This window comes from Corvus hawaiiensis, chromosome 6, assembly GCF_020740725.1.
Source record: "Corvus hawaiiensis isolate bCorHaw1 chromosome 6, bCorHaw1.pri.cur, whole genome shotgun sequence".
NCBI lineage: Eukaryota > Metazoa > Chordata > Aves > Passeriformes > Corvidae > Corvus > Corvus hawaiiensis.
Window position 1 is genome coordinate 64,969,508 of NC_063218.1, and position 17,100 is coordinate 64,986,607.

Genomic DNA, 17,100 nt, shown 5'->3' on the forward strand with positions numbered 1-17,100 from the left:
GAGAAGGAAATTAAGGAGCTGGATGCCTTGGGTTATCCCAAGTTAAAGTCATCCCACCGTATACAAAGAAGGATTTTAGTGCAAACAAAGCTGTTTACAAGGGAATTTTTGGGAGGGGATGGGAATGACAGGGAGAGAAGAGGAGGATGAATGCTCTCAGTCAAGGGTATATCCCAAATATTCAATATTTTGGATACTTGAGCCAGGATCATGTGGAAATCTGCCCTTTGGATGCTGGGATCTTTCTCCAAGGCAGGTGAGTCCCAGCTGGGATTTTCCCAGTGTCCTGCAGAGCGAGGGAGTTGTAAAGCAGGATCTCACTGCCTGGGGCTATTCCCAGCTGAGTAATTCCATGGATGAGCTTTAAGGTCCCTCCCAGACCAAAGCATTCTGGGATTCTAAACCACAGAATCATGGAATGTGGTTCTACAAATCAAATGATGATTTTAGGAATCCATAAAACCATGGGATATGGTTCTGTGGATTCCAGGATTCTAAATGACAGAATCATGCATTCTAGGATTCTAAATCCGAGAATCATGGAATATCCTGAGTTGGAAAGGACCCTCAAGGATCATCCAGTCCAATCCTGACTTTAGTGCTGGGTTTAATCTTTATTTAATTAAAATATTACGGACCAACATCTAACAGGGTTTAAGCCGGGCTGGCGCTGGGCTTCCCGGGAAAAATCCATTTTTCCCTAATTTCCCTTCCTTCCCACGCAGCTTGTGCCCGAAACGGGGTGCTGAGAGCAGGAACAAGGGGAGCAGGGAATAACAATTGTCTTAATGTGGAGAGAGAGGAGAAAAAAGGGCTCGTTCTCTCCACCCCGAAATAATAGACCCATTACTGTCCCCAATCCTCAATCCCCCTCCTCTGCCGCGAGAAGAATTGGTCACTGCACAGCTGTGGGAGCGGGATAAATATATTTATATATCCCGGAGAATCTGCCCTTCTCAATTGGGATGTGGGGCCGGACAATCCCTCATTGTGCCCTGGCTGGCCCGCAGCAGAAAGGCCCCACAGTTTGGGGCTGGCAGGGCCCCGGCGCTCCGAGAACTCGGAACTTCATGGACATTATTCCCGGCGGGCCCTTCTTTATTTGATTGGAGTCATTATGGGGTGGGTGGGAGCGGGGAGGGGGAGCTGGGCGTTATTGGGGATTGTGGGAACATCTGGGGAGAGCAAACCACAGCTGGGCCTTGCCCTGAGGGGGCGGGGGTTGGGGTTTGGGGTGGGATTTGGGGCTGAGCCGGGGCTGGGTTTGGATGATTTAGGGCTGGATTTGGTGTTTGGGGCTGGTTTCGGGTGATTTGAGGGCTAATTGTTGAGGATTTAGGGCTGGATTTGGTGTTTGGGGCTGACATGGGGCTGGATTAGGGGGATTTGGGGCTGGATTAGGGGGATTTGGGGCTGGATTTGGATGATTTAGGGCTGGATTTGGTGTTTGGGGCTGGTTTCGGGTGATTTGAGGGCTAATTGTTGAGGATTTAGGGCTGGATTTGGTGTTTGGGGCTGAGTTGGGGCTGGATTAGGGGGATTTGGGGCTGGATTTGGATGATTTAGGGCTGGAAATTAGTGTTTGGGGCTGGTTTGGGGTGATTCGAGGGCTAATTGTTGAGGATTTAGGGCTGGATTTGGTGTTTGGGGCAGGTTTAGGGGTGATTTGAGGGCTAATTTTTGTGGATTTAGGGCTGGATTTGGTGTTTGGGGCTGGTTTGGGGTGATTCGAGGGCTAATTTTTGATGATTTAGGGCTGGATTTGGTGTTTGGGGCAGGTTTAGGGGTGATTTGAGGGCTAATTTTTGTGGATTTAGGGCTGGATTTGGTGTTTGGGGCTGAGTTGGGGCTGGATTTGGTGATTTGCAGCTGGATTTGGATGATTTAGGGCTGGAAATTAGTGTTTGGGGCTGGTTTCGGGTGATTTGAGGGTTAATTTTTGATGATTTGGAGCTGGATTTGGTGTTTGGGGCTGGATTAGGGGGATTTTCAGATGGATTTGGTGTTTGGGGCTGGTTTCAGGTGATTTGAGGGTTAATTTTTGATGATTTGGAGCTGGATTTGGTGTTTGGGGCTGGATTAGGGGGATTTTCAGATGGATTTGGTGTTTGGGGCTGAGTTGGGGCTGGATTTGGTGATTTGCAGCTGGATTTGGTGTTTGGAGCTGATTTAGTGGTGATTCGAGGGCTAATTTTTGATGATTTAGGGCTGGATTTGGTGTTTGGGGCTGAGTTGGGGCTGGATTAGGGGGATTTGGGGCTGGATTTGGATGATTTAGGGCTGGAAATTAGTGTTTGGGGCAGGTTTAGGGTGATTTGAGGGCTAATTTTTGATGATTTAGGGCTGGATTTGGTGTTTGGGGCTGGTTTAGGGTGATTTGCAACTGGATTTTGGTGATTTGCAGCTGGATTTTGGTGATTTATGGCTGGATTTAGTGTTTGGGGCTGGTTTAGAGTGATCTACAGCTGGATTTGGGTGATATGCAGCTGGATTTGTTGTTCAGGGCTGGTTTAGGGTGATTTGGGGCTGGTTTAGGGTGATTTGCAGCTGGATTTTGGTGATTTAAAGCTGAATTTGATATTTCAGGCTGTTTTATGATGATTTGGGGCCGGTTTAGGGTGATTTGAGGCTGAATTTTCATGGTTTATGGCTGGATTTTGGTGATTTAGAGCTGGATTTGGTGTTTGGAGCCAGTTTAGGGTGATTTGTGACTGGACTTGGGTGTTTTGGGGCTGATTTTGCAGAGTTGCAGCTGATTTGTGGTAATTTGGGGCTGGCTCTTGATTGTGGCTGGATTTTAGTGATTTGCAGGTGGGCTTTGTGATTTGGGGCTGTCCTGGGGTGATTTGTAGCTGGATTCCGGTGATTTGCAGTTGGTTTTGTGATCTGTGGCTGGAACATGAGGCTGGATTTTGGGGATTTCCTGGTTTTGTAATTGGTGCCTGGATTTCAGCGATTTGTGGCTTTTTTTAAAATCTGGATTCCGGCGATTTGTGGTTGCTTTTGGAATTTCTGGGAGGATTCTGGTGGTTTGTGGCTGGATCTTGTGCCTCAGGGCTGGTTTTATGAACAGATTTACTGGTTTGTGGCTGCATTTTTGTAATTTGTGGCGGGTTTGGTGGTTTGTGTCTGGGTTTTGGTACTTTGTGGGGTTTCGTGCTTTCTGGGATGGATTTTGGTAGTTTATGGCTGGATTTTTGATGGGTTTTGGGATTTTTTTGGTGCCTTGTGACTTTAGGGACAGATTTTGCTGCTTTGTGGGTGTTTTTCAGTGGTTTCTGGACAAATTTTGGTGGCTTATGGCTGCCTTTTCTGGTGCCTCATGGCTTTGCTTTAGGGCAGATTTGGGTGTTTTGTGCACAGATTTTAGTGTTTTGTGAGGGGAGTTCGGTGCTTTGTGAGGGGTTTTGGTGCTTTGGGGACAAATTTTGGTGCTTTGGGAGTGTTTTTGGTGCTCTGTGGACAGACTTTGGTACTTTGTGGCTATTTTTTGGTGATTTCTGGACAGATTTTGGTCATTTGGGGCTGAGTTTTTTAGTGGCTTGTGGAATTTTTTTGGTGCCTCGTGACTGCTTTGGGACAGATTTGGGTGTTTTGTGAGGGGAAGTTTGGTGCTTTGTGAGGGGTTTCGGTGCTTTGTGTCTTTTTTTGGTGGTTTCTGGACGAATTTTGGCAGTTTGTGACTTTTGGTGGCTTGTGGCCATTTTTTAGTGCTCTGTAGCTGTTTTTTGGTGATTTCTGGACAGAATTTGGCTGGATTTTTGGTGGCTTGGGCTCTTTTTTTAGTGCTTTGTGGCTGGTTTTTCCAGTGTTTTGTGGCTGGATTTTTGGCTGATTTTTTGGTGCCTTATGACTTTGCTTTGTGGCAGATTTGGGTGCTTTGTGCAGAAATTTTGGTGCTTTGTGAGGGGTTTGGGTGCTTCGTGCACAAATTTTGGTGCTTTGTGAGGGGTTTGGGTGCTTTGTGGACAAATTTCAGTGCTTTGTGAGGGGAGTTTGCTGCTTTGTGCACAAATTTTGGTGCTCTGTGAGGGGTTTGGGTGTTTCATGCACAAATTTTGGTGCTTTGTGAGGGGAGTTTGCTGCTTTGTGCACAAATTTTGGTGCTCTGTGAGGGGTTTGGGTGTTTCGTGCACAAATTTTGGTGCTTTGTGAGGGGTTTGGGTGCTTTGTGGACAGATTTTGGTGCTTTGTGAGGGGTTTGGGTGCTTTGTGGACAGATTTTGGTGCTTTGTGGCTGGTTTTTTCAGTGGTTTCTGGACAGATTTTGATCGTTTGGGCCTGGGTTGGTTTTTTTTGGGGGGGGGTGGGGCGGGGGTTGTTGGTTTTGTGAGGGTTTTTTGGGGGAGTTGGTTGTTTTGGTTTTTTTTATTTGTGATTTGTACGCAGGTTTTGGAGCTTTAGCAGCTCTTTTTCGGGGGCTTTAGCGGCTGTTTCTTGGTGGCTTGTGACATCTTTTCAGCGCTTCGTGACCGGATTTTTTAGCGACTTTCGGCAACCTCGGGACTCGCCGGCGTTGCCGAACCCCCTTTGCGGAGGCGCCCCGAGCGCGGTGCCGGCCGGAGGAGGAGCAGCGGGCGGGGAAGGGCAGGCAAAGAGGGAGGGAAACAGGGAAAGAGGGAGGGAAACAGGGAAAGAGGGAGGGAAACAGGGAAAGAGGGAGGAGCGGCCGCCGCAGCCCGAGTCCGGGGCAGCGCTCGGCGGACGCCGATGGGCATCGGGCGGCCGCGCTGGGCGCCGGCACCGGGAGCCCGGCGCTGAGAGCGGGGCCGCGGGGCTCGCACGGGGCTCGCACGGGGCTAGGACGGGGCTAGGACGGGGCTCGGGGGTCGCGGCGGGGCCCCCCGGGCCGGGGCGATGCCCCCCTGCAGCTGCACGGACTGAGCCGGGGCCGGCCCGTGCATGGCCCAGCCATGGAGGTGGTGGACGAGACGGAGGCTCTGCAGCGCTTCTTTGAAGGTAACGGGGGGATGCCGGGGGGGCACCGCGATCCCGGGCTCCCAGCCCGCTCCCGGGATCCCCCAAAGGTGGAATGGGGCGGGTGGGAAGGGAGCTTAAGGATCATCCAGTGCCACCCCCCCGCCGTGGGCAGGGACACCTTCCGCTAGCCCAGGTTGCTCCAAGCCCCGTCCGACCTGGCCTTGGACACTGCCAGGGATGGGGCAGCCGCAGCTTCTCTGGGAAATCTGTTCCGGGGCCTCGGCACCCTCACAGGGAGGAATTCCTTTCCAACATCCCGTCTAACCGTGTCCTCTGGCAGTGGGAAGCCATTCCCTCTTGTCCTGTCACTCCAGGCCCTTTGCCAAAGTCTCTCTCCAGCTCTCCTGGAGCCCCTTTCGGCAGTGGAAGCGGCTCTGAGGTCTCCCTGGAGCTTTCCCTTCTCCAGGCTGAGCAATCCCAGCACTCCCAGCCTGGCTCCATACCATCCTAGCCTTGTCCAGCTCTGGAATGGCACAGATCCCTGTCCCTGGGGCACAATCCAGGGGCAGTTGTGAATCTCCAGTGCACACCATGGGTGCCAAGCTGGGAATTGTGTTGTGCCATGCGTTAGATTCCCACCACGACCCCAACAAGGACCTTGGAATGTCCCTCACCATCCTTGGAGCAGGAGCAGGCTCATGGCAGTGGCTCTGGCCTATGGATCCCAGAAGTTTTCCAGATCCTTGACCCCTTTGGACACTGCATGGCTGTGGATCGCTCTCCTTCCCACCAGGGTGGAAGAGTGGTTGGGAAGAGAATTTGGCCTCTGGTGGATGAAATGCGGTTGCTCGTGGCTGAACTGGGATGTGTTGGGAGCCTGATCCCATTGTTGTTCCTGCCTCTGCTCCGTGTTCTCTTCCCTGCTCTGGCTTTCTTGGCACGCTCTGCTCTTCCTTGTGGAGTGGTTGGTTCCTCCTCTTCCCCCCTCATTGCTTTGTTTCCCTCCCTTGTTTTCCAGTGGGTCGCTTGCCAGGCCGAGGTTTAGTTGCCACGGGCTGTGTCCTTTGGGATGAGCCCCTGGCACACAGATGTGCTGCTTGAGGGAATAACGTGCCCATCCTGGCGAGGCTCCGTTGCCCCAACAGGTCCTGGGGTGGATCCCGGTCCATAGGTCAGCTCCGGAGCTGGGATCCCCTTTGGAGCAGTGGGATTGTGCAGTGAGCCCCCAGGGGCAGTTGGGGTGGGACAGTGGTGTCCCTATGGATTCTTCGGCTGGTAGAAGGGTTTGTCCTGGGAAGTGAGAACAGAAGATGCTCTTGGGAGCGAGTGGGAGCTCAAGCTGCTTCCTCCTCGCTTCCCTCTCTCCTGGCATCCATGTGATCCCTCAGCAAAGCATCTCCTCTTCTGGAAAGGAAAAAGCACCCCGTTAGTTCCAGCCGTGATCCCGGATTCCCAGGAGCCCCAGGATTAGTGAGGATGGGAAGCCTCACCACGAGGGCTCTTATCGGCCGCTCCCAGCCCCTGTTCCCTGCAGCCTTCCGGGGTTTCCTTTGGTTTTAGGATTTCGCTTGGGCCAAGCTCCTAAATCCTCCTCTCCCACTTCCCATCCTGGGGGTGCTGAGCACCTCCCGGGAGTCCTGCACAGCCCTGGCTCAGCATCCCAACTTTATTTATTATGGACCAGCTCTCCATCTCTTCAGTTGGAGACATGGAATTTCTCCCTCTCTCCCAGAGCATCTTTATTATAGTGGGGAGATTTCTTTCTTTTCCTATTTTCCTGTTCTTTCCGGGCGCTGGGGCTGATCCTGCTTGAGCAAGATGACTCCAAGAGGTCCCTGACAACCTCAACCATCCCAGGATTCTTCCTCTCTTCTTTCCTCCTCTCTTCTTTCCTCCTCTCTTCTTTCCTCCTCTCTTCTTTCCTCCTCTCTTCTTTCCTCCTCTCTTCTTTCCTCCTCTCTTCTTTCCTCCTCTCTTCTTTCCTCCTCTCTTCTTTCCTCCTCTCTTCTTTCCTCCTCTCTTCTTTCCTCCTCTCTTCTTTCCTCCTCTCTTCTTTCCTCCTCTCTTCTTTCCTCCTCTCTTCTTTCCTCCTCTCTTCTTTCCTCCTCTCTTCTTTCCTCCTCTCTTCTTTCCTCCTCTCTTCTTTCCTCCTCTCTTCTTTCCTCCTCTCTTCTTTCCTCCTCTCTTCTTTCCTCCTCTCTTCTTTCCTCCTCTCTTCTTTCCTCCTCTCTTCTTTCCTCCTCTCTTCTTTCCTCCTCTCTTCTTTCCTCCTCTCTTCTTTCCTCCTCTCTTCTTTCCTCCTCTCTTCTTTCCTCCTCTCTTCTTTCCTCCTCTCTTCTTTCCTCCTCTCTTCTTTCCTCCTCTCTTCTTTCCTCCTCTCTTCTTTCTTTTCTCTCTCTCTTTCTCTCTCTCTTTCTCATTTTTCCTCCTTTCTCCCCCTTTTCCCTCCTTATTTTTCCCTCTTTTTCTCTCTTTCTCTTGAATCAAAACCATCCCGTCCCTGTAAAAATCCAGGATCAAGGAAACTGTGCCTGAAGGATATTTCTTACCCTCAGCTATAAAATCCTTCTTAAAACCTCTCTGAGCCGAATATTCCGTGGAGCACAACTTTGTTTGGGCAGCTCAATCCCTTTCCCGCTGTTATTCCAGAGCATCTGTCCCAACATGGAGCTGGGGAGGGAGAAGGGAAGAGGAGAAAGTTTTACCACCAGGAATTGCTGCTCAGTTTTTCCCTCTTGTGCCCGGTTTAATTGTGGTGCTCCGAGGAATTCTGAGGCCAAACTGATCCTCTGGTTTTTTGGGAGTGAAGGTCAGGGCCTTAAGTCACGGCACAGAGTTGGATTTACTCTGGAATCTGGCCCTCCTGAGGAATTAATGGTTTCTGGATGTGGTGAACAATAGATCTGTTGGAATTTAATAATTTACAGGAATAAATTAATTATCCCATCACTCCTTTAAAATTTATCAGTGGATTCCCATCCTGAGGAAATCATTTTCCAACCTCTTTTTCTCTTGGAGTGAAATACTTTGTTCTTCTCACAGATCATCCCATCCCTGAAGAGATTTCTTCCTGCAGGCTGAGAACCCTGGAATAATTTGGGAATTCTCATTCCTTTGCTTGACTCTGGTTATCCCGGGATCTGAGCCTGCTGTAAGCAATCCCGGAAAATTTAAGAGGAATCCCTGAGCCCTCGGTATTTCCCAGTGTCAGACAAGGATTAACCAGGCTCCTCATGGAGGCTCTTGGGAGTGGGGGCTGTGCTGGTGGAGCTGTGGAAGAATCCGTGCCTGTGGTCGTTCCAAATCCTGGAATTTGGCTGGAATTGGTGGCTGGTCCCATCCGCAGAGCCAGGCTTGTTTTGGGAAGCGAGCGCTCCCAAAATCTTAGGTCCGATTGGTGCCTCCGGTTTTCCTGGCTGTGAGAGATGGGCCTGGATTTCCCTAAGTTTTCCTTGGGCAGGATTTCCTTGTTTCCCTGGGTATCCTTTGTTTCCCTGGGTATCCTTTGTTTCCCTGGGTATCCTTGTTTCCCTGGATATATTTCTTTCCATGGATGTCTTTGTTTCCCTGGGTATCCTTGTTTCTCTAGATATCCTTGTTTTCCTGGATCTATTTACTTCTGTGGCTATCCTTGTTTCCCTAGGGATCCTTGTTTTCCCAGATATCCTTATTTCTCTGGAATATGGCTGGCTGCTCTTTGAGGGTGAGATCTGAGGCGTGTGAGGATGGAGAAGCAGAAAAATGATGGGAAAGATCGCAGGCTTTGCTCTGGTGTTTGGGATGGGCTGGGGAAAAGCCTCTGAGGGAGAAGATGGATTGGGAATAACTTCACGCTCTCCTGGGATGAAGGTGCTGGGAATGCAATCCTGGATTTCCATATTGAGTGTCCTCAAACTGGGCTTCTCCCACGTTTGCAAGATCCTTGCTGTCCTGGTGCTCTCAGGCACGTGGTGGAAGTTTTGGGATTGTCCTGTGCAGGGCCAGGAGTTGGACTTGGATGATCATCATGGATCATCCCTTCCCACTCAGGAATCTTCCCAAACTCCGTGGTTTGTGTTAGCACAGTTGATCCGTGTGTTTGGAGGCGCCCAGGACCATCCTGCCGAGGAGAGCTCAGGCACAAGTCCTGGAGCAGCGAGCGTGGGATGCCAGAGGGTTCTGGCAGCGGAGGGGAAGGAGCTTTCCATGGGTTTGGGAGTGTTGCTGGAGCGTTTGTGTTTGGATTCGAAGGGAAAGGAGGGAGTTGACAGCATCTGACCCTTGGCTGGCATCCTGCTCCCAACCTTTCCCTTGCTCCCGCCCGCCCCTGCCTCAGGGAAACGCTTACGCCACGGCTCAGCTATTTGGGATCCCTCTCCCGGCTAATTTATGAGATAAGGGCTCGGGGAAGAATGTACAGCGGGAAAGATGTGCGGAGCGGGGCCGGCGGGGGCTGGGGAGCGGGAATTCGGGAAAGGAGCAGAGAAAGGAGAGCGAGCGCTGGAAGTTTGGTGGGTTTGGGGTCGAGGTGGAGCTGGGAAAGACAAGAGTTGGGTCAGCAGAAGGGGAAGATTTCCATGAGGATTATCCAGCAGCTCCACAGGTTTTCATGGAGCACAAGTGGCTGGAGCACTGGGAATGTTGTCTGTGGAGCAGGGGTTGTGGGGCTGTGTGTGCACAGGAATCTCTGAGCTCGGGGCGAGCGGGGGTGGATGGTTTTGCCTATGGGAATATTTGGAGATGTATGCTCATGGAATCCTGGAATGGTCTGGGGGGGAAGGGACCTTAAGGATCATCCAGTCCCACATGGGCAGGGACACCTTCTACTAGCCCAACTTGCTCCAAGCCCTGTCCAACCTGGCCTTGGGCACTTCCAGGGATGGGGCAGCTACAGCTGCTCTGGGAAATCCATTCCAGGGCCTCACCACCCTCACAGGGAAGGATTTCTTCCCAGTATCCTGCCTAAACCTGCCCTCTGTCATCCACAACTTCTCTGGACAACCTGTTCCCATGTTCCTGGTGCTGGTAACACTCCTGGTGATTTTGATTATGGAGCACTTGGCGCCTGTGAGGAGGAAGTGTCGCTCTGCAGGAAGAGGTCTGGAGCATTTCCCTGTTTTCCTTGGATGAAGGAATATAAAATGCTGGAGCTGAGGCCGTGAGGTGACGCCAGGACAGCTGGGATTGCCCCTTGTCCACCGTGCTGTGCCATAACGGGGATTTGGTGGTGGTGGGAATGACTGGAGAAGGAATTTGCTGGTCAGACTACTGCTGGTGTAAACCAGTGTATCCACGAGAATCCAGGGACTGCTCCCAAGTCTTCCTGTTGCTTTGGGATGTCTTGAGGCCAGAAACTGGGAGCAGAAAGGGCAGGAGGACAGCAGAGCCTGGGGGGGGGGGGTCTATCCTGGTGTCCCGTGTTTTAGGTTCCTGGGCTTGACATAGAAATGCAACTACATGGATCAGGACATCACTTTTCTTGGAATGCCTTCAAAAAATGGCTCTTTTGGGGCTTCCTGCTCAGTCTTCACCCTCTGCCTGCCCCCAAATCCATCTCCAAGCCCTGATGCTGGAGAGAGCCTTTCCCATGCGGAGCTGCCGTGGCAGGGGGAGAACACCTTGGAAAAGCCCAGCGTGACGCCTGCCGGGGGGCTCCCGGCCGCGGGAGGAGCGGCTCGGGGACGCGGTGGCGGCGCAGGTGACAGTCGCTGCGGGGCCTGGCTGGTGCCGTGGGAAGGTAAGAGGCTTTGCCCGGAGTTCTGTGGGAGCCGGGAGTCAGCCCGTGCCGGAGTGGGCCCGGGGAAGCTGGTACAGCACAAACACATGACCATCCCTGCGGGTAATCCCCTCGCGGTCCCAAATCCCAGCGCGGAGCAGCGGCCGCCCGGCCGCCTCCCCGGCCCTCCCACTCTTCCCGGAGGGAATAGAAAAACCAGCAGGCAGCGGCAGCCCCGGGAGCTGGAGGAGCTGAGCTCAGGGAATAATGACACAGGGAGAGAGCAGGGATACGGCGGGAGCTTGACATCGGCTCTCACCATGCTCAGGATGCGCTGGATCCGAGCAGGTAACGGCATGGACCCCCCAGCCCTTCCGTGGCTTGCCTTGCTTTCCCCTCTGCCTCTCCATCTCTCTTCCCAGTGGGATTGTTCCCTGGTTCTCCTCTCTCTTCCCTCTGTTGGAAGCTTCCCTGCCCACCTAGCTTGGTCAGGTGACATGAGGATGCTGCTGAGTCCAGCTCCATCCCAGGGCCTGAGCAGAGCAAGGAAGAGACAAAAACATTCCCTTGAGCTCATCACCACACCCAGGTGGCATTCCTGGACACTGGGGGCAAGCTGCCATGTCCATCCCAGCAGGAGATTCCTGGAGTCTTCAACCAAAGGATTCATCCTCGCCCGCTCCTCAGGGAAAGGCTGGTGCCAAACGCTGCTGCTTCTGGCATGGTCTTGTGATGGTTGTGCTGGCGCTTCTCTCTCCAATTTCCCCAAAACTCCTCTATCCTGGATCCCACAACTCCTTTATCCTGGGAAAAGAGCAGGAGACATCCAGGTGAAGTAAGGCCAGAGAGCTGTTCATGGGAGGGTGGATCCCTAAAGTCCGATAAAGGGCGGGTTGGAATTTGGAAAGGTGATGTCAGCACAAGGCTCCGTGAGGAGGAACTTTGCCTGGATAACGTCCTGGATAATGCCCCTTCCATAGTTTGGTGCCCTGGGAGCAATGCCTGGACGCAGACAGGGAGAAGCTTCAGGAAGAGGTGGCAGTCAGGGCGGGTTCGAGGGAGTCATGCTGGAGGTGTGCCCAGGATGGAAACGGTGACACAGAGATCCGGCTGGGCCCGTGCGTGGGATGGGGCGTGGAAGGGCTCCTGCATGCAGGGATATGGGAAACGAGTCTTGGTCAAGGAGTAGCCTTGGGATGCTGGATGGGCAGGTTTCCCTCCGCTCCCTCACCCTTCTCAGCGAGGGCCCTTCCAGGACAGAGTCATCCCAGCTGCCAGAAAGAGGGAATTAAATGGCTCCTGGGCATGGTTATTTCAAAGAAGAGAGATGGGATCCTGCTCTGCTTTCCCTCTCCTGGTTAGGGGCCTCATGGATTCCTCCTGGTGGGAACGGCTGGAGTGATCTGGTGGTGAGGGTGGTGGAACAGCTTGCCCAGAGAAGCTGTTTGTCCCTGGAAGTATCCAAGGCCAGGTTGGACGGGGCTTGGAGCAGCCTGGGGTAGTGGAAGGTGTCCCTGCCCATGGCAGGGGTGGATGATTCTTACAGTTGCTTCCACCCCAAGCCATTCCAGAACTCCATGATGTGGAGCTGGGAGCTGTGCTAGGAAGGTGCAAGTGAACCCTCAGCGCTTCCCAGCCCATGCCTTGGCATCCCTCCCCTGTATCCCAGCCTGGGGATGGCGTTGTTCCGGCACAGCTTGGCCGCCCTTGCCGGGGAACCCTCCTGCCTCTTCCCAGTGGTGTCGCTGATTGGACTTTGCACTCTCCGATAAGAATCCCGGGACACTGAATGTGCCTGAGGAATGATTAACCAGCGTGTGCCGTGCCAGAGGACAAGGGAGCAGCTGTGGCTGGAGACACAGACAGGAACGGCCTCGTGGCTTTTGGGGCCGAGCCGGCGCTTTCCGGGTGCCCATCCCATGCTCCAGCATCATTCAGGAGAGACAACCCTCAGCATGGGGCATTCCAGAGGGATACCAGGACTAGGGATGGACAGACAGGGATGAGACAGTGGCAGAGAACAGGGGAGGTGTCCTGCTGCTGTGGAGGGTAAATGGGAGCTCAGAAGTGCAGGGTGGATTGATCCCTGGAAGTGTCCAAGGCCAGGTTGGACAGGGCTTGGAGCAAGCTGGGCTAGTGGAAGGTGTCCCTGCCCATGGCAGGGAATGGAACTTGGATGAGCTTTAAGATCCCTCCCAACCCAAACTACTCCAAGATTCCATGATTGGACATCACTCTTGGCTATCCGATGGCTCCCACTTAAATTTTCATGGATATATCCTTTTATTCCACCCGAACTGGCATGCTTGGCATGCCCCTGCTTATCCAGCACACCTTCCTTCTCCCCATTCTTCCTGCACAGAAGGACGTGGAATCATGGAATGCTTTAGGTTGGAAGGAACATTAAAGATCATCCAGTTCCACCCCCATCCATGGCATCTTCTCCCTGATCCGGTGGTGGTGGATGATGTGGCAGCCCAGGATCCCGCACTCCTGCCAGCTTCCAGCGGCACCTGGAGCGCGTTCAAGGCATGTTTGGAGGAAAGGCCTCCTTCCCGAGGGAAAATGTAACGTGACACTCAGCGTCCGCCACTTATCTCACTGAACTTTGGCTGCTTTGGGGCAGTTACTCCAAACAGGGAGAGGGAAATGTGGGAAGAGTGGCCAGGCCTGGCTGCTAACGGAGCAGGCGGAATTGTTGTGGAATGAGAGCGAACACTTGTGGATTTCCCTGGGTTTTGGGGTGGTGGGGAGGAGAACTGGTTGGAAAAGCCAAGGCTGGAGTTCTAAACAGCCTTGGTGTGCTCGGATCCAGCCTGGGTGTGAAAACCAGGCATTAACCCCAGGCTGGGGTTGATTGGATTTTCCCTGGTTTTTTTCCATAGAGTCTTTAGTATCACCCCAACTTTGCTATGGAGTGGCAAGTTGTTCTGGTTTTCCTACCCAAGCAGTTTGGTGGGGAGGAGACAGTGCAGAGGGCGTGGGATGGGCATGGAACAAGATTTGTGGAAGACTCAGGTGGGATTTCCAGAGAACTGGAGGTTTCTTCCATTGATTTACAGAATTCTGGAATGGTTTGGGTTGGAAGGGACCTTAAATCCCGTGTTGTTCCATGGGCAGGGGCACCTTCCACTATCCCAGGTTGCTCCAAGCCCCATCCAACCTGGCCTTGGACACTTCCAGGGATTGGGACATCCACATCATTTATGACTTTTAATCCCAAGTGCCGATTGCTCGAAATCCAGATAAACAGGGAAGCAAGCATCTTATCAGCCTGCTGGATCTTGGCTTATCTCCTGTGTTATGACAAGCCAGGGTTTATGGTCATTGATTCATGGAAGCACTAAAAAGGGCGCTTTGACTTCACTGGGAATAAAACACCTGCTTAAGTAAAGGAAAACGTGGAAAACGGAGCCTTGTAAGGGCCATCAAACCATTTTGCAGTTGGCTGCTTGCTGATAATGCGGTCAATGCTCCTCTCCTGAACAGAAATGGGGTTTTCCCAGATGAGATCCCATCCATCCCAAAATCCGAGGAGGTCTGGGCAGGGGGGAATCCTACCTGTCCGTGTCCCCTCTGTCCTGTCTTGTTCTAATGCAGTTTTTGGGAAGGGGTGTTGGAATGGAGAGCTGGATGTGTAGTGAAGGCCAAGCTCGGATTGGACGGGGCTTGGAGCAGCCTGGACTAGTGGGAGGTGTCCCTGCCCATGGAGAAGGTGGGACTGGATGATCCTTAAGGTCCCTTCCAAGCCAACCCATGCCGGGTGGTAAATGATGTTCCACAACTCGACCTCACGGTGTTGAGGAGCCAAAAGGATACAGGGAAACAGCCCTGTGAGGACCTGCAGGCTGGGAACAACTTTCCCAGCCCGGGATGAGGAGCTTGGGTGCTGGAAGTTGTGCCAGTGTTCTCAGGAAGAGGACCTGGACAAACTCAACCCAGTCCAACGGGATGGGCTGTGGAATGTCAAGGTAGGGACCTTTCCTACTGCCTGGTTTTTAAGCACACGGAGCGTGGCTCTGGACATCCAAGGAGCGTCTGTGGATGCAACAGGCCAGGAGTGATCACCGAGAGGGATTTTTACAGGATTTCCAACCTGTAAAAAGTTGGATTTAAGTTGGAAAACCCTGCAGGATGATGGAGTCCAACCATTCCCCATTCTCATGTCGTTAAGGTGTTTTTCCCCCATTGCCGGTTGTGTTGCAGCAGAGATGAACTCCCAAGGTTTTTTCCCACTGCCACAGAGAGTTCATCCATGAGATTGAGGTCACCATCCCGGTTTTGCCAGGAGAAAAGGGCTTTGCCACCTCTTCCTTTCTTGTATCCATATAATCCCTTGAACAGGCAATTGAACAGAAACAAGAGGCCGGGAGTCTTGGGAATTTCTTTCACCCCACGTGGGCAGAGATCATGGAATCATTTAGGTTGGAAAAGCCTTCAGTGATCGAGCCCAACCATTCCTCCAGCACTACCAAGACCACCACTATCCCCAAGTGCCACATCCACACGGATTTTAAATCCCTCCAGGGATGGGGACTCCACCACTGGAACCTGTTCCAGCGCTTTACAGCCCTTTCCATGAAAGAATTTTCCCTAATATCCAGCCTAAACCTCCCCTGCTGCAATTTGAGGCTGTTTCCTTTTGTCCTGTTCCGTGTTTCTTGGGAGCAGAGCCTGACCCCCACCTGGTTCCTGTCAGGGAGTTGTGGAGAGCAAGAAGGTCTCCCTGGAATGTTTTTGGCCCAGGTCCCTTCCTGAGGGTCTCTGCTAGGAAAATCCTTGTGCCTGGCATTTAATTTGGAGACAACTCATTCCTGCCTTCCCAAGCGACCTCCTTGTCCTCTCCTCCCCATGCCACATCCTCGAGCAGCGTGCCAGGCACCTTCCCTCTGGATTTGGGCCTCTCCAGCCAGCCCAGCGCTTTGAAGTGATCCCGGGAACACCCAGGGAGCACGCGGGATGGACGGGATCCAAGCAGCGTGTTTGGTATCTCGGCTGTATTGTCTGGGAAGTGTTTGCTAAATCCCTGGAGCAGGAAATATGTTCCAAGACGGCTCAGAGTTGGTCAGAAAAGTCAAACAAGGTTTTTTTTCAAAAAGGAGAAACCTCAGTTCGCTGTGAAAAGTGGATGTGGGAAGAGCCGGCATGGAAGTAATCCCTAGGGAATTTTGGGGTTTCGATAATGAGTTCAATTGCGTAAAATCCCGGAATGGTTTGGGTTGAAAGGGGGACCTTAAGGACCATCCAATTCCACCCCCTGCCATGGGATCATGGAGGCAGAAATGACAGCCCTGGACCTGTCCCACTTCTCTTGGTCGTGTTAGATCCTGGGAAAAGTGGGATCCTCCTTAGGAGCTTTGTGCCGCATGGCTTTGTGATTTTCTTGGGAGGCAATTCCGGAGCAAACGTCCCAGCTCCGTGAGCAGCAGGAAAACCCTGGTGATCCAGTGCTCCTCCTCGTGAAAGATCTGTGGTGGTTGCACAAAACTTGGGATGGCCCTTCCCAAGCCCTGGAAAAAGTCCCATCTAGATAAATGGCTCTGCTTTTTCCTCCCAGTCTCCTCTGGAGGTTGTCCAGCCTGGACAGACCTTGGTGCCTCCCAGTTGGAAGGGAGGGAATGATGTGTCCGATCTGGACGCGGTGTTCCCGGCGATGCTTGGCTGCCTCTGCTCCTGGATCCTGGTGCTGTTCCATTCTTGATCTCCCTCCCTAAGGATTGTTTCGTGCTGAGGGGGAGCCTCCAGGAGAGGCAGCACCGCCCTAAATCCTGAGTTATCCTGAGTTCCCCATGTGTGTGGTGTGGATGTCTTAGAATTGGGCTGATCGTGGCTCATCCTGGATCTCCAAATTCCCTAAGAGCTTTTCCACAGGGTTGCCCTGCAGCGAGGTCAGTGTCCAGGGATGCATCCCTGAGTTCTTTCCTTGGAAGTAGCAGAGCAGCAGGAGCACAACTCTGCCATCTACTTTGTCAGCTCCTTGTGCTTCCCTGAGTGTTCCCTCTCCCGGTCACTGCCGAGCATGGGAAAGTTCTGGGCAGCTGGATCAAGTCTCTGCTTGGTGCTGGTATGTAGCTGCTAATTAACATTATTAATTTTTTATCCATTCTGGGGATAATTCACTCTGAGGGAATGGTGTGGGATATGGACATGGACCTTCACCACCATGGCAGCGTCCAGGAGCTCATCCACGTCGTGTTATCCTATGGAAAATGTCCCTCCTGTCCCCCCAAAGTTGCAATCTGGATGAAACAAGGTCAGGTGAGGCATCTCAGCAGAAGGGATCCTCAGGAGCTTTTCCCCATCCCTGTTGTCCCCAGGGATGAGGCCCTGGCCTTGTGCAGCGTGAGCCGCCAGATGAAGTGGCCTCCTTCGGTCCTGTTGTCCCTGCTCCAACACCCTCATCCCGGGAAGGGAGATAAAGGCGTTGTCTCCAAACAAACAGGGCAATGTGCCCCCCTGGGCAGGCACCTTGGAGCCTCCCAAAT

The 17,100-nt window shown here is 52.8% G+C and overlaps 1 protein-coding gene across 4 annotated transcripts in view; it reads left to right on the forward strand.

Moving 5' to 3' along the window:
• The first annotated feature begins 4,695 nt into the window (after positions 1-4,695).
• MYRF (myelin regulatory factor) overlaps positions 4,696-17,100 on the forward strand; it is a 44,698-nt gene continuing 32,293 nt past the window's right edge. The window contains exon 1 of one of the 4 annotated variants that reach the window (XM_048306616.1): positions 4,696-4,959. In XM_048306616.1, the coding sequence (XP_048162573.1) occupies positions 4,914-4,959 (46 nt within the window). In that variant the 5' untranslated portion in view covers positions 4,696-4,913. Of the gene's footprint in view, positions 4,960-10,855; positions 10,964-17,100 lie in introns of those variants that run through there. The other 3 variants (XM_048306614.1, XM_048306613.1, XM_048306615.1) reach the window with 3 other exon arrangements.